At 37.7% G+C, this 24,754-nt stretch overlaps 3 protein-coding genes across 3 annotated transcripts; 1 reads left to right on the top strand and 2 right to left on the bottom strand.

Moving 5' to 3' along the window:
• Positions 1-247: 247 nt before the first annotated feature.
• On the top strand, positions 248-1,195 carry LOC122200408 (olfactory receptor 2D2). The gene has a single exon (XM_042905983.1). The coding sequence runs from the start codon at positions 248-250 to the stop codon at positions 1,193-1,195; it is 948 nt and encodes a 315-aa protein (XP_042761917.1).
• Positions 1,196-3,557: 2,362 nt separating this feature from the next.
• LOC122200239 (olfactory receptor 10A4) lies at positions 3,558-4,505 on the bottom strand. The gene has a single exon (XM_042905717.1). The coding sequence runs from the start codon at positions 4,503-4,505 to the stop codon at positions 3,558-3,560; it is 948 nt and encodes a 315-aa protein (XP_042761651.1).
• Positions 4,506-15,789: 11,284 nt separating this feature from the next.
• LOC122201413 (olfactory receptor 10A2-like) lies at positions 15,790-16,752 on the bottom strand. The gene has a single exon (XM_042907275.1). The coding sequence runs from the start codon at positions 16,741-16,743 to the stop codon at positions 15,790-15,792; it is 954 nt and encodes a 317-aa protein (XP_042763209.1). The 5' UTR covers positions 16,744-16,752.
• Positions 16,753-24,754: the final 8,002 nt, after the last annotated feature.

Here is a 24,754-nt window from a genome sequence, read left to right as displayed (position 1 = left end):
TTGATCTACTCTACATTTGCAGATGACACTAAAAATGAATGCACCATCTTGGAAGCATTAAGTTTTGCAACACTGAAAATGTTCCAACTAAAACAGCGTGATTATCTATATAAAGGGGATGCTTGGAATGGCTGGTAGTGATTGAGGGCAATTCTGTAGCCCTTCAAATCTGAATTATATAGTTTTATAATAGTTATAAAACTACATGCTGAAAAAAGAGACTTCTTACTGAAAAAAGAGACAAACCATGAGAGAAACAAATCAGACACAGGTGACAGAATTCCTCCTTCTGGGACTTTCTGATGACCCACACACCCAGAAGTTGCTATTCATTTTATTCCTGGGTGTCTACCTCATCACTGTGCTTGTAAATCTACTTCTCATGTACCTTGTTCAGGTTGACTCCCAGCTTCACACACCCATGTATTTTTTCCTCTGCAACTTATCTCTGGCTGACTTCTGTTTTTCTACCAACATCGTTCCCCAGGCCCTAGCCCACCTGCTATCCCAGAAGAAGATCATTTCATTCACACGTTGTGCAGCTCAGCTTCTATTCTTCCTCATTTTTGGGTGCACCCAGTGTGCCTTTCTGGCAGTGATGTCCTATGATCGGTACGTGGCCATCTGCAACCCTTTGCATTACCCTAGCATCATGACTTGGAGGGTGTGTGTCCAGCTGGCTGCAGGATCATGGACCAGCGGCATTCTGGTGTCTGTGGTAGATACCGCTTTTACACTAAGTTTACCCTACCAAGGCAGCAATAGTATTGCTCATTTCTTTTGTGAGGCCCCTGCACTGTTGATCCTGGCATCCACAGACACTCATACTTCAGAGATGGTCATTTTCCTCATGGGTGTTGTGATTCTCCTCATACCTGTTTCCCTAATTCTGGTATCCTATAGTCACATCATAGTGACTGTGGTCAGGATGAAGTCAGCTGTGGGGAGGCTCAAGGCATTCTCTACCTGTGGCTCCCACCTCATGGTGGTCATCCTTTTTTATGGGTCAGGAATTGTCACTTACATGGCTCCAAAGTCTTCCAAAGAACAGGAAAAACTGGTGTCTGTGTTTTATGCAGTGGTGACACCTATGCTTAATCCCCTCATCTATAGCTTGAGAAACAAGGACGTGAAGGGAGCTCTGAGAAAAGTAGCCACAAGGAATTTCTCATGCAGGCTTGAAATCTTCCACTGACAGTGAGACCCTCTTGGCTCCCTACTTATAAGACTTGCTGAGTAGTTCCCTTAGCAAAACTGGAATATTGTAAGATCCTGGGGGCTTGTTGTGGACCCACCCTCCATCCTTCATCTAGCACTTCCTTTATAGAAGAGGAAGGACAATAATTCATGGAGCAATACAATGAGGGTCTGCTCCCTTCTTGTTTTTTTTTTTGTTTTTGTTTTTGTTTTTGTTTTTTTGTTTTTTTGGCATCTAAGAGTTAGGAAACCCTGCAAGAAACAGTCACATTTTATAAACTCTGGAACCTGTAAAAATCTGTCTTTTTTTAAATCATGTTTTATATTAGCAGCAATCTATCCCAGATCCTACTCCATCTCTTTTATCTTTTGAATCTCTCTGCATCATCAAATAATCAATAAATTAACAAACGTTAAGTGTTTAATTAAGTACTTAATCACTTACTATGAGCTAGGTGCTAAGTATATATGTGCCTGCACATGAGTCTGTATGTGTGTTTGAAGTGGGTAGTGAAGAGCATGGGTACAATGAAGCAGAATATATGAGTTCTGCTGTCCTTTTCACACTCTGCTCACACCCTTAATAAGGGACATGAATATTTTATCTATAAGATAAAGGTAAAGACAGAGTTTTGGAAGCTAACAGGAGATAGTGACATCCCAGGGCTAGAAAGAGTAAGAAAGAAGCTGGTACCAACCCTGGGCCTGAAGGACAATTAGAACTTGGAAAGGGTAGCTGTCTGAAAGCCACCAGACAGGAGCTGTGGGCTTAGATGTATGGAAGTGAGAAAGCCACAAGAATAAATATTTTGAGTTCATTCTCTATCTTCCAATTTCCTGTTACTGTATTAAAAAAATCCAGGATAACCCCTCCATCTGAAGATACTTACTTTAATTCTGTCTACAAAGTCCTTTTTCCTATGTGAGGTAACATATTTATAAGTCCTAGGGATTAGGACATGGACATCTTTGGGGGACCATTGTTCTGCCTACTATACAAGGACAAATAAAATAAATGTAAAGGAGCAGTTAAAGTTTGGCTAAAATTGGAGATTATAAATGTATAGTGGTGTCAATCTACTTAGCTGTGTGATTGCTATTATCCAAACAGAACCCCATGATCTATATTTTCACTTGTAAATTCTTGTAGTAATAATTTAGAATGTGCTGCCTTTCTAGATCCCTTGCTACAAGAGACCCCTTGATACCTGTTACCTCCACAGCACACAGAGTTAGAGTTATTTATAGAGTTTGTGGAGAGGATATGTCTATGCACTGAATACTATTTTACTCTGTTAATTTCACTAATTAACACAAAGCTGTGGTACACACATCCCAAGGCTGCTATTTTCCTGGAATCCAGAGTTGGACTATGTTCACTGGACAAAACCATAAAGACAGGCTGCTATACTGGTTGAGTGATACGCAAGCTTAAAAAGCACAGTTGATTTCACCCAATCACAAGATTACATACAAAATTTAGTAAACAAAGAATCTTTGGGTTATTCTCAGAAGTTTCATAGAATTATGTCCATTTATACTCAACTTGGGATTCCTTTACACACTTTTTGTCAAGCAATTCTCATATCCAAGTTGAATAATTTGAGATTGAGGCAGTGTCCATGTGGAGCAGTCTTTCTCCAGATACTGTACAGACCAATTATTGTAGTAGAGGAAGAAGTCCTAATTTGCTATTCCTCTGAACACGGGTACTTTCTAAGCCAGTAGAATTTTTTAAGTATTGCTTTGTTATTTCTCTTTCCCACTAGAACATAAATTCCATAAGATAAGAAATTTGTCTATTTTATTCAGCAATCTGTATTCAGAGCCTAAACAGAGTCTGACACATGCTGAATGATGAGTAAAAATGCATTGAAATTTTGAGTTCAAACTCAAAGTTTGCTGAAAAAAGTAAGTGAAAGAATGAAACAAAACTCTATTATTTATTATCATCACTATCATAAATTTACCTTATAAGCAAAAAAGATCCTTGAGAGTTGCAGGTAGAGTTTTTGGACAAATAGAAAAATGTAAAGCTGAAGATTATAAAAAGACATGGGTGAAGAAGTTCAAGGAAAGTTAAAACAAATAATGAATGGCAAATTGTAGCGATGTTATCAACCTCCGGATAGGCTCCTAATCTGTGTAAACTGGCGGCATCCTCAGATGCATTGGTACCACAATCCCACAGAATCCAAAGAATCATGATCTTTCATTGAGAAACGGATCCTAGTAGAGTCCAAAATTCTAGTGGGTAGAGCATTGCTCTTAGACTGAGGAGAGACCAGAACCCATTTGAGGAATTATTTTCTCTCTCCTTTGTCCTTGCCTTCCACCCCTTCAGTTTCCATGTCAGTCAATCATAGTTTCTGAGGGCCCAGGGTCCTGAGGATGACTCGCCTCAGTGCAGACTTCACTTCACTGTTCCTTAGGCTGTAGATGATGGGGTTCAACAGGGGAGTCACTACTGTGTAGGAGAGCGACAACAGCTTCTTGCTCTCAGGAGAGGTGCTGGACCGGGGTCGGAAGTATGTGAGGATGGCAGTGCTGTAGAAGAGGGACACAACCAGAAGGTGGGAGGAACAGGTGGAGAAGGCCTTGCGTTTCCCCTCAGCTGAGGGCATCCTGAAGATAGTGGAAAGAATGCGGACATAGGATCCCAGGATCAGCAAGAAAGGAAAGAGGATGAATAAGACAGTGGCTGTCAGAGCCTCCAGTTCAAACAGAGAGGTATCAGCACAGACCAGTGCAATGACAGGGGGGCTGTCACAAAAGAAGTGGTTCACTCTGTTGGGGCCACAAAAAGGGAAGCTGAAAATCCATGTGGTTTGCACGGTGGCCACTGGAAACCCTGAGAACCAAGAGGCAGCTGCTAGCTGGGCACAGGCCTTACGGCTCATAATGATTGGGTAGCGCAAAGGGTCACAGATGGCCACATAGCGGTCATATGCCATTGTGGCCAGGAGGCAACACTCAGCAGCCCCAAAGAAGAAAAAGAAATACATCTGAGAGGCACAGCCAAGGAAAGATATGGTTGTGTCTTGGATGATCAGAGTCCCCAGCATCTTGGGCACAATGACCAAGTTGAAGCCTATCTCCAGGAAGGACAAGTTCCTGAGGAAGAAGTACATAGGATTTTGTAGAGCAGAGTCAGCTGTAGTGACCAGGATGATGAGAATATTGCCCATTAGAGTAACCAGGTAAACAGTCAAAAAAAGGAGAAATAGGAGAGCTTGTAGCTCAGAGGATAAGGTTGAAAAACTCACAAGGACAAACTCACTGACAATTGTCCAGTTTCCCCACATCATTCTTCTGTCCAGGATTTCATTGACATTCATGCTCCAGGAAGGTAGAAGTCTCCATATGTTATTTAGACTTCTATTATACCCTTAGAAAGCCTCCCATGGCCCCATTCTCTACCTTTCTTGTTATAGTTGTTGCAAATCAAAAGGTGTACTTTCCAAAATGTAAAAAAATAAGCCTGTCTATGGGATTCATAATTTTTGGAAGAATACTAACCTTTTTTCAGATTGAACTGAGGCACACCATATACCTATATATCTCCTGACTTTGCTCTATAGAGATCAAAATCACAGCTTCATGTTGGGGCTCCTACCTTATCTTTCTTCAACATTCAGTGGTACTAAAAAAGCAGCCAGGCCAAGCATTTCTCCTCAATGCACAATGAAACTCCTTTAATGCACAATGAAAGCTGATGAGGTGAGCCAGGGTATGTCTTCTGCAAAATTGAAGGGTAGGAAAGAGAAAATCAAGGAAAGTTACCAATGATCCTGAGGAAGAGAACTGAATGCATCCTAATCTCAAGCAGCCAACCCTCAGGATGATTTCAGTATATTGGAGGAATACTCAATATATTCTACATTCAATGTAAATATATTCATTTCTAAACTCAGAATATTGCATTTATACAAGGAGACATGAAATATAGAGACTGTGGTTTATTTTGATCCCTGGGATAAATATTCTCTGTATAGCTATATGTGATCAGAAAAGGGAACACAAACTCAAGACAGGGTCAGACCATAGAAAGAATCTAGATGTATCGCACATAAACCCTTTCATCAGTTTCTGTTGGTTGACTTGCATCTTGATTTTCAAGAAATATCACTTCAAGTTTTACATGTTAATAAATAAAGACCAACTCAAATATGTAGACTAATATCAAATCCTGTAATAAATAAGTAGAATGTTTCATCATGGCATCAAGAACTAAACTTCAAAACTGAGACCTGAAATTGTGATAAATATAAACTTAAATGAAGGAATAAATCTAAAGCACTTGCACGTAACTGGTACATAACACATGCTAACCATTGTAGTCATGATGAGATAATGCTAGATTTGTCTTCCCAAATCTACTTCTTATCTCCTTATCTACTGCCCAAACTCACTGAAGTCCCTACTTTTTAATCCTTAAGAGAAAAGAATAGTCTATTCAATGAATACTGATTATCTTCTCTGTGCCAGACACTGTTTTAGATACTAAAGATAATACATCAGTAAACATAACAAAAAAAAATCTCTGCCCTCATATAACTCACTTTCTAGTAGAAAAGACAGACTGTAAACAAGTCATGTAAATAGGATGTATAGTATGTTAGGTGGCTGTAAGAACAATGGAGAAGAATAAAACAGTGGAGAAGGACATAGGCATTTGGGGTGTGGGGAGTGTCAGAGAAGGCTTCCCTGAACAGATAATGTTTGAGTAAAGTACTGAGCAGGTGCAAGACATGGTCAGGGTGGTGAAGGAAGGAGGGAAGTAAACAGCCAAAGCAGCAAGAGGGGCATCTGGGTGGTTCAATCACTTAAGTGTCCCACTCTTGTTTTCAACTGAGGTCATTCAGCTCACGTCATGATTTCACGGTTCATGAGTTCAAGCCTCATGTCAGGCTCTATGCTCACAGCCTGGATCCTACTTGGGATTCTCTGTCTCCGCCTCTCTCTGCCCTTCTCCTTATTCGCTCTCTCTCAAAAATAAACATTCAGAAAAAAATAACAGTGAGAAAGTGCTATTTAAAATTTTTTGCTGATTCATATTCATGTTTTTTTTAAGTTCATTTATTTTGAGAGACAGAGAAAAAGAGAGAGAGATAGAAAGAGTGAGAGTGAGAGTGAGAGCAAGAGTAAGGGAGGGGCATAGAGAGGGAGAGAGAGAATCCTAAGCAGGTTTTGTGCTGTCAGCATGGAGCCTGATGTGGGTGTTGTCAGTGTGGAGCCCCATGTGGGTCTCGATCCTATAGTTAGTGAGATCATGACCTGAGCCAAAACCAAGAGTCAGGCACTTAACCAAATGAGCCACCCAGGTCCCCACATGTTTTCTTTGAAAATTTTGATACTTTGTCAATTTCCAAGTAAGAGTTAACACTTAATGAGCACCAGGTAAGTGCCAGACACTATTCTAAGTGGTTTCCATGCATTATGTTAAATCTTGCAACAAACTAAAGATATACGGGTTATTAGTAGGTCCACTTTACAGCTGAGGAGGCACAGAGAGGTTGAATAATTTTTCCAAGTTACACAGCCAGCAAATGTTGGCATCAGGATATGCCTCCTGGGCAGTTTGTCTCTGAGTCATGGCTTTACCCATTAGGTGACTCACCCACTCTGAGAATGGAAATGAGTCTAGGCTAATAGGTGAGAGCAAACAGGAGTTTTTGGCATAAGACGGTAGTAATAGAGCAAAAAGCAAAACAAATTATAAAGAAGATCAGAAAGTTTCAAGGTATTAGCAACACCCACTTTCATGGACCTAATATTAGAATAATTGTTAACTTATGTCTCCATCTCATATTTTAGATGGTATACTACTTGAAAGTAGAAACTGTGTAGAAAATTTAATTTTTTATCTCAATTCCTAGCAAGGTAGATGTCCATTAAATTGTTACTCAATAAGTGAATGAAGAATGAACAAAATACAAAAAATAATCATGGAAATATCTGTATAGACAGAGCGTAGGCACAGTGATCCCCATTCAGAAGGAATTTAGATGCAAAGACTACACACATCAATGATACAGCCTCATATAATTTACACAGATTTAAAGAGTGATAAGGGTTATAAATTACACCCATCATCTTCCACTACCCCAAGCCTCTTCCTTTTATCTAACTCATTTCAGAAAATGACACCACCCAGGCTTCATGATGCAGGAGTTGGGACAAAAATCCTTTCATTTAACCCCAAAATTTATTATTTTTCCAAAAACACTGATTCAGTGTCACCTTCTACATCACTACTCTTATCTTCTCTGGCCTGGAATATTGCAGAAACTTGATTCTAGTTCATTCTCTACAAACCATCCTTGACTTGTGTGTGATCTGATAGCAACCCCAATTAAGTTACTCATCTGTTTAATGTCTTTCAGTCACTACCTATTATCCCTGGGAAAAAGTACAATACCTTTAACAAGGTCTTTTTCTCTGGTATCTGCTTATTTGTCCAGGTCCAAATCCCCTACACAGTTGATGCTCTGGTTACACAAAAATACTCTCTGTTCTGTGCATACCTCATATTCTCTTACCCCTTCTTGTACTTGTGCATGTTACTCTCTACTTTTGGAAACCTCCTCCTGCAATTATGTATAATTTCTTCTGGTCTTGCAAGTCTCAGCTGAAACATCATTTTGTTTGTGAAGTTTCCCTTCACTCCCTTGGCCTAATTAAGGGATTATTCTTTAAGTCTCTTATAACACTTTGTGTAAAACTCTACTAGAGCACTATACAATTGTGTATGTGTACATATATTTATATCATCTAATAGTTAATGCCAGGAGGGAAATCTATTCATCATTGTATCTTTTGCACCTGGCAGAGTGCTTAACTCCAAGTGCTTGATAAATAATGTAGTCTAAGGTTTAATCATTTTTATAGCAGTTTGATGATGATATTGGGTCTCTAGTTGAGTCTACAGTTAAGACTTCTGAATGTGTGTGTGTGTTTTATAGGTTGTACATTTGGTTTTGTTTTCCAATATACATTTATTTAAAAATGTATTGCTATGTTCTGAGAAGATATTTTAAAAGCATTATTATAACAGCTTTATATCACTCACTGTGCCACAGATGTCCACTCCCCTGAAATATTTAATCAAAATGTTTCCTAGGACAGAGCCATGACTCTGGGGCACACCACTTAAGCCATATCCTAAAATGAGTTGGCACCAATTTTTTAATCTCTGCTTTTTGGGCTATTCAGCAAAACTATTTTTTTTTCTATAAGTAACTTCAAATAATTTCAGACATGAGTTGGGTATAAATAAACAGTTATATGTACTGTTACCTGGACTATATCTGTTTAATGTAGTAACAAAGATCTCATGAAAAAGTTCATCAAATGCCTTAGTGAAATTCAGATAAACCATATCAAATACTCATTCTTTAATCTAAGATCTAATGTCAGCTTCTTTGTGAAGCTTTTTCTGACAATCTCCTTCCCCAAATGGATAAATTACTATCTCTGTTGTGTTCCTCAGAGCATTTTAAAATACCCTTATTATATCAATGGTGTTATATTATAATTATTTTTATATTTGTCCTCTCCAGCTAATTGTGTACTCCTTGACATAAACCAAATGATATGCATCATTGTATACACATTACAATGCCTGGTACCTACAAAGTAATGATCAACATTTATTGAATCACTAAGTAACATTTATCTTAATGGCATTAGTTAATAGGTTTAACATGCTGATATTTATCTTTAAAAGTTAACTACGTTTTTAGTCATGAAATTCTTAGTGAATCCATGATGGAGCAAAGTAATCACTATTATAAGTATTTGTAAAAATATTTTTCTTTTTTTAAAATTTTTTTTAACGTTTATTTATTTTTGAGACAGAGACAGAGCATGAATGGGGGAGGGGCAGAGAGAGAGGCAGACACAGAATCGGAAGCAGGCTCCAGGCTCTGAGCCATCAGCCCAGAGCCCGACCCGGGGCTCGAACTCACGGACGGTGAGAACGTGACCTGAGCTGAAATCGGACGCTTGACCGACTGAGCCACCCAGGCGCCCCTGTAAAAATATTTTAAACAATGTTTTAAATTATTGTTTGGTAAGAGATGCGGAAATAAATGTACAATTATAAAACACTACACAAATTTGCATTCTCGCCATCACCACCACCACCATCATTGTTATTATCGATATTATTATAGTCTTTATAGTTTCAAAAAGACTAAACCAAATCTTTTGGTAAAGCAGTTAGATAGAAAAGAATCCAATAAAGTGTAGCTTTGATAGTTGAAACTGGAGAAAAACGGCAACATAACATAGTTTGAGAATTTCCTAAGGATACAACCAGATGATGCTACTTAGACACTGGCCAATGTGTAACAAAAGGCAAGGACGGAAAATGGTCTCAGGTCAGAAGTTCAGATGTTATCAAAGAAAATCTCAGTTAACTGGGGCGCCTGGGTGGCTCAGATGGTTATCTGACTTCCTGGGTCATAATCTCACAGTTAGTGAATTCGAGCTCCAAGGCAGGCTCTGTGCTGACAACTCAGAAACTGAAGCCCCCTTCAGAGTCTGTGTCTCCCTCTCTCTCTGGCCCTCCCCTGCTCGTGCTCTATCTCTGTCTCTCCAAAATAAATAAACATTAAAAAAAACTTAAAAAAAAGAAAATCTCAGTTAAGGAAGCTGAGAGAAATGCATATTCATAGCACTAGTTTTTATGACTTTTAAAGCAGAGATGACCTTCCCTTTTCTTTCAAACCACATCCTACAGAGAATCTCAACACTTAAGTCCAATGAGGATGAGTAAGGGCAGAGGCAGGGGCTCAGAGCCCCACTTGCTTGACTTTCACTTTTCTCTTCCCCTGAAAGAGCCCCCTAATGCTGCTTCTTAGGGCCCTAGGGGTGCACAAAACAATATGAAAATGTGATTCAAAACCTTGCATCTGCCTCCCTCCCACAGTTGTAACTCCATATTTTCCTTCATTTGTTTTGATCCTTCTCTAACCATCCCTTTACATTGCCTTCTTTTGATGTAGCCTTTCCTCTCTTTCTCTTCCATCTCTTTCACCTTTCTCTTCATTTTTTAAATTTCTGTTTTCCCCTACTAAGCAGGGGAGAGATGGTGGAAGGGAGTTTGCTGGGATGATATTCTAAAGAACGGATCTTCCTGTAGCTCCATTAATGCAGTTGAGGTTGTCAGGATGTTATTGATGAGGTATAATTCAGCTACTGTTTTACTAATGGTCTTGCAAGCACAGAGCCTTGGATAAATGTAGTTGTGTTTGCAGCCATCAGAAGGGGAAAGAACTCTAGGGAAGGGAAAGTATGCAGAAACCTAGCTGAGGTGGACTGGCCAGCTACACCTCTATCCAGAGTGTCTCCTTTCTGTGGTAACGTATTGAAGATTCCATGCACTGTTTCAACAAGAAAGAACAAGATAGCATACTTAAGAAAACTTGTGAAAATCCCACCTAAATGATAGTTTGAGGCCACATAGTTACAATAGCAAGGACTTTAGAGTAAGAAATTCAGAGTTAAAGTTCTAGTTATTATTTTTATCTGTGAGTCACAGAGCTACTGACATGACATTTTCTGAGTTAGGGTTTTCTCAACTGTAAAATGACTATTATTACAGATGCCCTATCCATCTGAAGGGTGGCTATGGGTGTGAAATGAGATAATATATACTCAAGTGCTTTGAACATTCTAAAGCCTAATACATAATCATTGTTTTCCATCCTTTCCCAGATTACCTAATTTGTCAAAAACTTCTGGTTATTTACTTGAGACCTCTGATCTCCTTTCTTGTTTCCTAGAAATGTGTCAAAGGAGACACATTTTCTTTGTAATAAGCCATCATCCTCTTCACAAAAGAGTTCAAGTCTGTGCTCTGTCCACTTTGCTCTTTACTTACCTCCTGCGAATGAAATTTGCATCACATTCCAGAGAACCCCCGGTCTGTGTCAGCTACCCTAGGCTTAGACTAGACTATGTTTGAACAAGTGACTCCAGGGGAGTCCTAAAATATAGCTATATCTGTGCAAGTCACTTCAGAAAAGCCCTGGGCTGTGTCTGTGCCAATCATCCCAAAGGTACTCTGGGTGTATCTCAGTCCTCATTGCTGGTGAACTCTGGGGTTCTGCCTTGTCACATTCTCAAAGAAGCTTTGTCCAGGGGTGTGCCAGACACCCCAAGTAAATCCTGTCAGTCCCTATAAAGAAGTTCTGAGTTGTGCAGCATTAGTCACTTCAGAGAAGCTCTGGGCTTGGCCTGTGTCAGTCACTCTAGAGGATTCCAGGCTGGGTCTCAGGACTATTTTAGTCCCTGGTGTTTACTGGAAGGGAGTGATTCCCCCAATGCTTCCTCATCCTCAGGTAAAGTCATAGGTTCAGTTTCTGACAGGTATGAGTTTTGAGGAATTCCCAGACATGCAAAAATTCATGAAGATTCTGCAATCCCATAATTGGAGGAAGTGCTTTGCTGCAACTCTAACTTTTCCTGCACTCATGAGGCTACAAGAGCAAGGGAAAAAATAGTGGTCTGTCTATTCTCCAAGGTTTGCACCAGAGAGAGAGATCAGAAGAGCATGCCAGTATTCCTTTTTCCCTCAGCTTTATTGAGATAAAATTTACATATAATGTTGTGTAAGTTTAAGATATATAATGTGATGATTTGATACATGGATATATATATTGAAATGATTACCACAATAGAGTTAGTTAACATGTCCATTACTTCACATAATTATCGTTTTGTTTATGTGTGTGGTGAAAATATTTAAGATATACTCTCTTAGCAAGTTTTAAGTACAGAATACAGTATTGTTAATGATAGTCACTATGTTGTATGTTTTGATCCCCAGAACTTATTCATCTTAAGTTTGTACCCTTTGACCAATGTCACCATACCCCCGTCTCTGATAACCACTATTCTACTTTCCTTCTCTCTGAGTTTGGTTTTTTTAGATTCCACATATAGATGAGATCATACAGTATTTGTCTTTCTCTGTCTGACTTATTTTACTTAGCATAATGCCCTTGAGTCTCATCCATGTTGTTGAAATAGCCAGATTTCCTTCTTGGTTATGGCTGATTAATATCCCATTGTATATATGTATACATATGCCATATTTTCTTTATCCACTCATCTGTAAATGGACACTTAGATTTTTCCCATGTCTTGGCTATGGTGAACAATGCTACAATGAACATGGTAGTGCAGGTATCTCTTTAAGACAGTGATTTTATTTGTATCATTCCAGTATTCTTTTACATCTTCCTTCACTTTTGACTCTCATTGGGCTAATTCTTTGGGAGTGTTTCCGATCTGGATTCGGAAGTTTTCATGCATGGAGAGGATAACTCATTAATCACTGTCTAAGCCAAGTGGAGAAGCAGTTGGCAGGGGATACTGTTGGCTGGGGAGGCTAGTAACTCCTGGATAAGATGAAAACAAGAAAGTCTGAATAACAGTCTGAAAATCCTAACACTTCTTGAATAAGAAATGAAGTTGAGGGAGTAAGATGATGTCCATGCTTTGTGACAAAATTTTCCCAAGGTGATTAGGGCTTCATCCGAAGACTCTAATGCATGTCTGAACATTTTTTATAGTGTTTCTGAAACAGACATTTGACCACATGTTTCTTACTAAAGACAGTAACCATACCTGACTTCTTCATTATTGTTTGCTTAATATTTAGCGAAGTGCCTGCAAATATGTGCTTGCATTTTTCTACAAGCCATATTTAAAATACTGACCTTCTGCATCATACTTCACCTATATGACCTGAGATTTCCATTTTAATTAATTAGGATGGCACATTCATCTTGCAGTTTGTTGTAGGGAAGTATACCACATTTCCAACAAAAGTTGGAATAAATAATAAAGGTGACTCACTGGATAAAAAAGAATAGCTATTTATTCTTCCCCTTCAGTGGTCCCTGGGAGTTTTAATTCTCCCTATTTCCTACTCTACAGTCTGCCAGTAGCCAGTGGATGACTGAAATGGGAGTACAAAAGCCTACTTCTTTGGCATGAAGAAGAACAAACTAAGCTTTATTTATTCCCTGGAGTTCCCCGCGGGAACTGCTGAGTCTGGAATTGCACCCAAAATTATATTTTTGCTCAGCTTCTTCTCCATTCCTACTCTACTACATTTAATGGTTTCTCCTTAATAATTCACTTGCACTTGAGTCCTTGGCTCCATATCTGGTGCTGGGATAACCCAACGAAATCAACTGATCCTGAGGCAAGATCAATTACTGTAAGTTTGGAGAAGATGTTTCTAAAAGGTGAGAAGAGATTCATAGCAGGGATATGAAGGAAAAGGTTTAACCTTTCTGGGAATAAAACCTCTTTCATGCCTCTTTAATGGATCTTCTCCAGACTTTCAGAATATCTATACTTTATTGCAGGAACTTGAGCACTGTATTTCTTCACATGCAATCCACCATCAAATCCTACCAATTCTTCCTCCAAAAATTATTTAGAATTAATTTGTATTGATACTATTCTATTCCAAGTCACCACCACTTCTCAACTGGATTACCCATTCGTTTGTTCATCTTCATACACTATTGAAAAACTATAGAATAATTTCATTGTAATGTAAAGTTTGCATTGGGCAAAGCAAACCAAAATATAACCTTCAACACTGAATGTCACAAGGCCTTGCCATCAGGAGCTCTCTTACCTGTTTTAAAGAAAATTTTAGAAGTATGACTATAATTGAAGCTCCTTTCACAAAGAGAAGCATCTCTTGTTTTGTGCAGCTTCTGACTTCTGGAAAGTGGCACCGATTCCCATGACCATATAAGAAGCTGCCCCACTGGTTCAGAGCATCATATCAACTGCATTATCTCAGTACCAAATACTCTTTTACTAAATAAACCATCATTGACATTTTCATTCTATTGTTATAATGCTTGTTAAATATCTACTGTGGCAACCTTCAACATCACTGAACTGCATTATCTGAGCAGTCTATGTTGTCTCTCCAGGTACCAGCTGTTGTTTCTGTTAATGCTCTGGCTTCAAACTTGCATATATTTTGAGTGGTATTCCCTAGCCCTATTTTTCCATAGTATTTTAAAAGCAGAGTTTTCCAGAACATATGGTTTTCAGGAATTCTCATGTCATGTTAAAACAAAAATAATTGTGCAGCTTTAATTTTTAAAGACTTACAGGTACACTGGGAAAAGACAAACATGTAAAAACCAGTACAGCATAGTATATGCAAAATTTAACTTATCTGTTGATAAAATTGGAATAGATGCATATAGCAGAGAATAATTTATGCTGCTTGAGGGATCACACTAGGGCCTTGAAAGATGAGATGGATCCGGCTAATGTACAGATGGAAAGAACTTTTCAAACAGAGAAAATGGAGTACCGGACATCACCAGCTACTAATCATCTAAACTACTAACACAGAAGTATGAATGAAATTCACTATATTCTCTAATTTACTCAATCATTTCTTCCATAATCTTCAAAATTTATTTCCTTCAAATTAAAATTTTAGTTATTTTTTACCTATTATGTAAGCAAAATTTCAAACGTTTGATGACAAATGTTATTGATGGGACAATAGGGAAAGAAGAACCCTTGTAAATTTCTGGTGGGAAGGTAAAATGGTATAATCAATTTGGAGGGAAATTTGCCAATATATAACAACATGGTACATGTATTCACCCTTTGCCCAATTTCTAGATTTCCATCTGTCAGATACACTGGTAAAAATATGAAAATGCTTGTGTATAAAGCTATTTTTTACAGCATGATTTATAATTGTAAAAGACTCATTAAATAAACTATGGTATATCTAAAAAATAGAGTACTATGAAATCATAAGAAGAATGAGAAATATTTTTGTGGTTAAGGAAGAGCTATGTTGCAGTTAGCTAGATTCATTTTAAACTTTGATGAAAACAGTATCACAATAGAAATTTATACTACTACTTCAACAAGGCTTAAGAACCTGAGTATGGGATAGAAAGCCTGTGAAAGCTCAGCTCATTCTTCCTGGGAAAACAGTAAGGACTAAAATGATTGTGGGGTTATAAAGGTGTAAGTATGGGCATTATCAATCCATGTTTCTATATTTATATCACATACCAGTGAGATTAGAAGAACTAACATGCTTCAAGGGCATGCAAACTGAAATAAGACAGTGATGACAGTTATGCATTGGTAAGGATTACAGGGTTTTCTCTCTGATGAATGGAGTCAGATCTGCCCGATGGAAAAGAAAGTGACATGATGATTTTTCACTGGTCTTGTCCTCTGTTATTATGTATCCCCACAATAGGATTATAAGCAGTTTCATGCTGTTCACAATGTGGACATAGTAATGTGAATATCTGGAATTATATGGCACAGAATTATTGAAACACCAATAAGAAAAAATAACGTAAGCCTACAATGAACAGAGGAGTTTTCCAGGAGGTAGAAACAGGGCCAACCTACTTCTCTGCTCTTTTCCCTCTTCTGAGCTTCCCAATAGTCATTTCAGCAGCTGGGTTTCATCCCAACAGAGATGGCAAGGGAGACAGAGGAATCCCAAGTATGAAACTGATTGCTCCACATTGAGTACACTTTACTCTCATTTCTTAATGTCTATGGGATGCAAATTCTAAGGCCTAAAGCCTTGCGGAAAGTCCGGCCAAGGGCATTCTTCACCTCATTATTTCTCAGGCTATAGATGATGGGGTTCAACATGGGAGTCACAACAGTGTAGGACAATGACAGCAGCTTTTTGCTCTCAGGTGAATTATTGGATTTAGGCCGGAAGTAGGTGAGGCTTGAAGATACATAGAAAAGGGAGACAACAAGGAGGTGGGAGGAGCAGGTAGAGAAGGCTTTATGCTTCCCTTTAGCTGATGGAATCTTAAGGATGGCAACAGCAATGCGAATGTAGGAACACAGGATCAGCAAGCAGGGTATCATGACGACCAGCACAGTTCCAACAATCGCATAGATCTCAAACATTGCTGTGTCTGCACACACCAGTCTCAGCACAGGTGGGCTGTCACAGAAGAAGTGGTTCACCTTGTTGGTGCCACAGAATGGAAAGCTGAAGAGCCAAGTGGTCTGCACAGTAGCTACGGGAAAGCCTGGAAACCAGGATGCAACAGCCAATTTGGCACGTGTCCTCTGGTTCATGATGACTGGGTAGTACAAGGGATTGCAGATGGCTACATAGCGGTCATATGCCATGGTGGCCAGGAGGACGCATTCAGCAACTCCAAAGAAGAAGAAGAAATACATCTGCATGGCACAGCCAAGGAAGGAGACGGTTGTGTCCCAGGCAAGCAGGGTCCCCAGCATCTTGGGCACGATGACTAGGTTGAAGCCAATCTCCAAGAGGGACAAGTTCCTGAGGAAGAAGTACATGGGGCTGTGCAGCATGGGGTCAGTCAAGGTAACAAGAATGATGAGGCTGTTTCCCAATAGTGTGACCAGGTAGATGATTAGAAATATCAGGAAGAGTAGTGACTGTATTTCAGTAGGCAGGGAAGAGAAGCTCATGAGGATAAACTCCCCAACTCTTGTCCGGTTTCCTTCAGCCATCAATACAGAAATGAATCTCCAGCTTCAGTCATGAAGAGAGATTCTTGATTGGAGGAATCAGAATCTTGGTTTGTTTATCAGACTCCTTTTTAGTGTCAGGAAAAGAGGCTGGGTCGGGATCTCAGTTGGAAAAGGAAGGGCCTTGAGCTGTCTAAGAATAAGACACAAGGAAGAATGGCCAGACCTTAAGTTCTGAGATGGGCCTGGGCCAGCTTCTGGAAGAGTTGATATTTCCTTATTTGTACATTAACATGTACAGAATGGTCATACCAAATCAGAACCATAAGTCCCTGAAGGAGCCATTAAGGGGCACATTTTGGAAGAAATTATATTCCTGAAAACACCTCAACTTTTGAGATACAAGCCCAAAGTTCATGATTTCATTAAAAACACATACATGTGAATTTATAAAAACTTTAGAAATATATTTAAAATGCAGAATTTATATATTCAATGCAGAATACTGCATCTAATAAGTTTTCTACTCTTCATGAATCTTTCTTGCTGGCTGTAATTTGGGAGGTGAGTGAGGAGCATGTATTGAGGACAATTAACACATGCCTGTGTTTTGTCCTTTTATATATGCATTTTAGTATATGTGCTGCCGAAGCGAGCACTATATATGCATTTTATAGGGGAGGCAACTTATCCCAGAGAAGTTAAGGAATAGCAGTGAAAGTGGTAGGTGTCGAATCCAAACCACATCTGTTGAATTCCAGAGTTCTCAGACTTCCACTGGACTGTGATTCATTGCACTATTCTACCTTGATCTGAAGACTAACTCATTAATGCTTAAGAAAATAAAATGGGAATTTCTGCAAAATCACATTTTGTATGATTTCTTTCTAATTTTCAACTTATTATCATATTCCCTTCTTTTCTCATTATTTTGGTAATCTAGAACATTGAATTCTAATGGAGGAATTATGAGATGAAGTTGGAAAACAAGTAATAAAGGAATTGGATGTGGTTAGGAAACTATTATACAAAAAATACAAGCTTAAAAACAGAAATAAAAACATTATTAAGAGCACTAGAAACCAGAATTGAAACAAAGTAAAAGAGAAACAAGCTTGTGGTCCTTGTTTTGAATATGTTACAATAGACTTTTATTGTATGCTAAGGAATTTGGACCTTATTCTATAGATAAAGAGAGCCGCCTGAGGGGCGCCTGGGTGGCGCAGTCGGTTAAGCGTCCGACTTCAACCAGGTCACGATCTCGCGGTCCGTGAGTTCGAGCCCCGCGTCGGGCTCTGGGCTGATGGCTCGGAGCCTGGAGCCTGTTTCCGATTCTGTGTCTCCCTCTCTCTCTCTGCCCCTCCCCCGTTCATGCTCTGTCTCTCTCTGTCCCAAAAATAAATAAAAAACGTTGAAAAAAAAAATTAAAAAAAAAAAAAAAAAAGAGAGCCGCCTGAATATATGAAGCATGAGAGTGACATTGTTATATATGCCACATAGAACACATAGAAACATCACTCTGACATTGAAAATGAATGATATAAGGTGAATTAGGGGAGGGATGAAATCTGTATACCTGGGATCAAGAAAATCAGGTGGTATACTCATCCTCCGATTTCATATACAATCCATTTTTAAGCAATAGACAAACTACTGAAGCTCAATATTAGTCAGGTAATAGTAATTTGAATTTGAAGGTTGTATTTAAAACTCCAAAACATCCATGAAGGAAGAGAAAGTCATTCTTGCCAAAGAATAATGATCAGACTGATCTAAGATTTCTCTGAAGCACTAAAAATTAAATGAAGCAATGTCTACAGTTTTGAGATCAACTTCAGAAAAACCAAATACAAGTTTCAAAAATTAATAATAATAAAAAGATCATTGATGCCACAAACAAAGAATCTTAATTAGAGACTCCTACTGTCATTCAGTACAACCCAGCCCTGTGCTTTTCAGAATAAGTAGAGAAAGTCATGAGAGGTATGAAGACACAATTCAAATTAGTGGAATAAATCCGAGACATGAGAACAGTTGTTCCCTTTCTCAAGAAAGAGTCTGAACGAAACTAAAGACATGTTGATTGTTTTCAATATGTACTCTCAACAAAGCCCCATAAAATATTGAATATTGAATAAGCAGTCATTAAAAATAACAGCCTTAGGTCAGAAAAGACCATGGTGGTTGGGGCAGAGTGGGGATGAGAATGGCAAACCATGATTATCAAATTAAAAGGTTGTGGAGTGGAGTGCTAGAAACTTAAGAAAACTGAAGTGATGAATTAGAATATAAGTTTGAGAAATCATGCCCACATCACTGAGAAAAATTTTGAAAATATGAAAATAATGAGAGTAATAATAAAGGAAAATACAGGAAATACAATCAACTTGCTAGGCATTTCAGAATGGCATGACAAAAAGGAAAGAGAGATAATACTCAGAGAAGTACCAGGGGAAGAATAAATATCTCTGAGCTAAAGGAAGGCATGACTTTGAACTGAAAGAACCCCTAAGCACAAAACAAAATAAATTTTAAAAGATTTACACAAACATTTCTTTATATTAGTGAAAGTTTTTTTTTTTTTTAATTTGAAGATAGGGGAAAATTCTGTTAAGTAACTGACTAGAAAATGATAAAAATAAAGCAAAATGAATTTTAAAGACCCCTATAAATCACAACCAAACAAAAATGTTAGCACAACTGCAAAGGAAAAAAATAAATCAGAGAACTCTTTCTAGGAAGAGAGGGGAGATATATTTTTCCTTATTCTTTCCACTAAGTGTCACTAAAACCCCTAGACGTTATATGAGAAAGAAACAAAAGAAGATTCTGAAAGATGGAGAGAAGTTGGACCAGCTAGATATCTCAGAACCCAAGGAAGGTCATGGTAGTTAAGTTCCCCAGGGTTTCATTTTTCCTCTATAACCCAAACTACTTTCTCAATACAATCTGGATATCTATGTAGAAATAATAGACAACACTACACTTACAAGTAAAACATTAGAGCAGAGATTCTTAAATTTGGAGGATGATGCAACCTTTTGAGATTCTGACAAAAACTATGGAATCTCTGTCCTTCAAAAAATATATAATATTGAATGTATTTTGGAGGAAGCCTCAGATCTCCCGAAGTCCTTCTGAAGATTCCCAGCTTGGTTTCACAATAAGTTTTGGAATTTGGGCCAATGCAATAAGACTAGGAAAATAAATAAGAAATAAATATTGGAAAGAAAAAGATAACATTATTATAGAGGAAGATGAAAAACTATCAATATTAAAAATTCAGCTGGTTGACTAGTCATAGTACTAATATATCAAATAAGTGGTTTTCCAGTATTCATGAAAACAAATGCTAACTAAAAAAAAGTTTCAGTGTATCATTAAAATTCAAAGTACATTAGAATAAGCATTTTAAAAATAGACATGCTCTTATGGAATGTAATGAACTGATATAATTGGAAAAATGTCTTGGACAAATTGAATGCCATATTGTCTTTATGAAGAAACAAGTAGTATTATAAAGATGTCAATCACCAACAAATTAATAGTAAATTTAATGTGGTTCCAAAAACATTAAGTAGAGCAAGAATATATATACCATTAGATATTAAAACACATGTTAATACTATCTCACAATATTTTGTTGTATTCTCTCATAATTTTAAAATACTTTAATATGTTTACTTGTGCATGCTTCGAAGAATTGTACGTTAGGCAAATAATTGAAACAAAATGAATCCTAGGAGCAGTGCATATATAAAAGGAATTCAGTGAACAGCTCTGGGGCAACTTGAGGGGAAAATAAATGTTACATTCTCACCTTAAACAATACAACAAAATACATCCAGTATGGATGATTTAAATGTAAATACAAAGTTATAGTTGAATTTGAAAAAAAATGTATGTTAATATTTACTTTAGCTTTCTGAAGGTCTTTCTCAGCATAAACTCTAAAACAGAATCTAAAAAAGGTAAGATCCACTGATTTGAAAATATAAAATTAAATGTTTGAACATTAAAAGCCTAACTGAGAAATTAAAGACAAATACCAAATGAAGACAATATCTAGAAGACAAATTTCAAGAGATTGTTGCAGATTATCTAAGAGAAAATTAAGTAAAGTTATAATCATTCAATTCACATCACCAGAAATCAAATGCCAAAAAACCCGTAAAGAAGGTTCAAAGTCATCAGAAATCAAATACAATTAAAAAAGAAGAGATTATTTTTCTTAAATATTTAAAATATTATATATTTATTTTGGGTAAAAGTGAAAGAATATAAACATTTGAACACTGTAGGTCCAGATGATAAGCGGATTTCACTGTATGTTTATAGTCTCTTTGAACTGGCAATTCCATGTCTACAATTTTAGATTAAGATTATGTGCAAATTTTATCTATCAGAATGCTCCTCTCAGTTTTATTTACAATAGAGAACTTAAAACAAAGAAACAGTAAAGAGTATTCTAGATATATAAAAATAGATCAGTGAAATAAATTGTATTACATCTATACTACAGAATGCTATGAAGTAATTTAAAAGTATGTTATAAGAATATCAAATGGCATGTGAAAATATTCAATATGTTTTGCTAAGTTGATAAATTAGGCTACAAAATAGCATACTCAATGTAAGACATTTATTTCAAAATGTATATATATATACACACACACATACATAATACAAATATACATGCATATATATCCATATAGAAACCTTCAGTTCTATTCCTTTGTTAATATGTTAGTGGTGCAATTACAAGCGCTTTAAATTTCTTCTTTGTATTTTATATTTTTTATCCTATCTACAGTGAAATATATTGGTTTTTATTTAAGAACATTTGAATATAATAAAGAATAAAATACATATAACACAAAACAACCCATAAAAAAGGGAAAGATGAAAAATGGGAAAATATTTGCAATAACAGCAACAAATAATAAAAAGCATTTGTCTAATTGATAAATAATTAGCCATATAAGTAAATTTTTAAAAGACATGATCTCCCCAAAAGAGAAATAGAAGACACAAAAATTTATTTCACCAAAAAGTGCCAATGGCCAGTAAGCATATAAAAATTGCTCTATTTTGCTAGTAATAAAATTGAAAATTAACATATAAATTCAATTTCTTCATCATCTTTGAAATATTTAAAAACATGATATTCAGTGCTAGTCAGGGGTGGTGTAGTAAACCATATCTTATTTTGTTTAGGGCTTTATAATTAGTATAATCTCTCTAAAAATCAATTTGGCATACTTGTGTGAGGATCTTTTACTGCTCATACACTTTGATGCAAGAACTCCTCTGGTAGAAGAGATGGAGGCAACGATTTTACATGTAAGTTTGTGCAGGGCCAACCATCATGAAAAAATAAGATGCTAACACTGCACACATATGATAAATTTCTAATTTTGGAAATATATTCTTGTAGAAAGGCTGAAAGGGTACATGCAAAATTAAAAACTGGTCCACTTCAAATGGTAAAAGTGGGGATTTATTTTATTTTTATTTTCCTGGATTTCTAAATCTTCTACAGTAGGCTAGCTACATTTGCTATATAATAGCAATAAAAATATTACAAGTGAAAGTGTTGATAATCATACTCATGATGAGGCTGGAAATACCGACTGAATATATAAGAGATTTATGCTTTGTGCTTTATATTCATTCTCTCATTTTCTTCTTACAGCTATGATTTCAAGGCCATCATTATCGTTCCTATTTATTTATTTATTTATTTATCTATTACTTATTGTCAATTTGGCTAACATACAGTGTGTAAAATGTGCTCTTGGTTTTGGGGGTAGATTCCCGTGGTTCACCGCTTACACACAACACCCAGTGCTCATCCCTACAAATGCCCTTTTCAATGCCCATCACCCATTGTCCCCTCTCCCCCACACCCCAGCCACCCTCAGTTTATTCTCTGTATTTAAGAGTCTCTTATGGTTTGCCTCGCTCCCTCTCTGTTTGTAACTATTTTTTCCCCTTCCCTTCCCCCCATGATCTTCTGTTAAATTTCTCAAGATCCACATATGAGTGAAAACATGATACTAGTCATCTTCTCTCTTTCCTATATCTTTAAAAATATTTCAATTGTTCAGATATTATAATTACCTCTTTGCATCTTGATCTGTAAACTCCTTCAAAAAATTAACTGCCTCGGTCATCATTACAGGAGGAAGCCCAGGGTTTAGCCAGATATGTGATTTGAGATGACTGGATGAATGAAAATACGAATTTGACAAAGTTTATTCTCTCTGGAGTTTCCATTCATCATTGAAATTCCTACTTTTCTCAGTGACTGCCCTCCCTTTAGTCAGAACTCCACTTTCATTAGAAGCTCCATTTCAGGACAAAGTATAATGTTTGGTGCTGGTGAGAAGGATTAGAAAGGAAGAGGGAGGAGAGATGAAAGGGCCCACTGGGTTCCCACAGAACTTCTGGAAAGTACCAGGGAAGAAGAGATGACAACCTGGCCTAAGACTGAGAGACATCACACAATCTGGTGGTCACGGCTGGCCTACAGGCTCCTTCCAAGTCCCTCCAGAACTTCTGCAGGATCATCCTTCTGCTAATCATTAGCCTGACTATCCCAGGAGTAGGAGCCCACTCTTCAAGGCCTTTTGCACCCATAAAATTGCCCTAAAGAAGTAGCATGCTCTGATGTGCTCTGCCTCATGAATGTCCCACTGAGGCAAGTCTTCCCCAAGTAATCAGAGGAAAGTCAAACTTGGAGGAAGTTTATGTCCTGTGGAGGCTGCAAGGCTGGGTCAGAAAGCTTTAGAGGATAGAACTGGGAAAAAAACTAGTAATCTCAATCTTTTTGTGGTCTCAGATCTCATGACATAGAAAGAGAGGAACTTATGAGATCTTCCCAGTGTGGACACAAGAATAAAATGAGGTGTCCCCCCAAATCCTGCCAAACCTGGTCCAGTTGAGCACCTGAACTTGGAGAAGAGTCCCGGGCTAATCTGACCATTGGTAGAAGCCTTACCTGTGCCTAATAGGGATATCTGCCTTGTTCAGCTCTGCCTGACACCCATGCTTGCTTCATGCCTGCCCTAGAGTATTGGAAAAACTCTGGCTCTGTTGTCAGAAGAGCCAAAAGAGGCACCAGGGAAGTCTTACTTTCTATTCTGGATGAGCCATTACTGTCTGGACTCAAAGTCAGGTCCCTGCTGCCTTCAGGCATGAGTGAACATATCTGTGAGCAAACATGGGTTGGCCATGCATTCGGTCCTGACAGGAGAGTTATTCCCAGCTATGTCTCTTTTATACTCAGGACCAGGTGAAGGGCTGGCACTTGCATATTCCCCCCAGGAATTATTGGGCTCACCTTAGCTGCTCTTTCTACCCTCCCACAAGGGTGCCTGACCTTTCTTAAATCTATTGTCCTTTGAGACCATGATGAATTTCAGATGCCTACAGGAAAACTTTCAAGAAAACAAAACAAAACAAAACAAACACACAAAAGCATCCTGGCTAGGGGACGTAGGATTTTGTAGAATAAAGCACTAAATTTGAAGTCAGAGTAACTTAAATTTAATCCTAGCACTAGATCTCTCCAGTTTGTTACACTCAGCAATTTTTATTTTTAAAGATTTTATTTTTATCCAATCTTTACACCCAATTGTGAGGCTCAAACCCACAACTCCAAGATCAAGAGTTGAGGCTCCACCAACTGAACCAGCCAGACTGCCGATGTTTTGCAATTTTTTAAAGTATCAATGTAAAAAACATCATATACATATCGTACAACTGCATATATTTTATAAAAGAAAATCTCAACGGGCACCTGGATGGCTCAGTCAGTTAAGCGTCCTATTTCGGCTCAGGTCATAATCTCACCATTCCCAAGTTCCCAAGTTTGAGTCCCGCATCAGGCTCTGTGCTGATAACTCAGAGCCTGCAGCCTGTTTCAGATTGTGTCTCCCTCTCTCTCTCTCTCTGCCCCTCTCCCACTCACGCTCTGTCTCTCTCTCTCTCTCTCTCTCAAAAATAAACACTAAAAGAATAAAAAAAGAAAATCTCAAATATGTAAATA

This window comes from Panthera leo, chromosome D1, assembly GCF_018350215.1.
Source record: "Panthera leo isolate Ple1 chromosome D1, P.leo_Ple1_pat1.1, whole genome shotgun sequence".
NCBI lineage: Eukaryota > Metazoa > Chordata > Mammalia > Carnivora > Felidae > Panthera > Panthera leo.
This window is presented reverse-complemented; position numbering and strand designations above follow the sequence as displayed.

Coding starts and splice junctions, on each gene's coding strand:
- LOC122200408 (XM_042905983.1), top strand. CDS start 248: ATGAGAGAAACAAATCAGACACAGGTGACAGAATTCCTCCTTCTGGGA.
- LOC122200239 (XM_042905717.1), bottom strand. CDS start 4,505: ATGATGTGGGGAAACTGGACAATTGTCAGTGAGTTTGTCCTTGTGAGT.
- LOC122201413 (XM_042907275.1), bottom strand. CDS start 16,743: ATGGCTGAAGGAAACCGGACAAGAGTTGGGGAGTTTATCCTCATGAGC.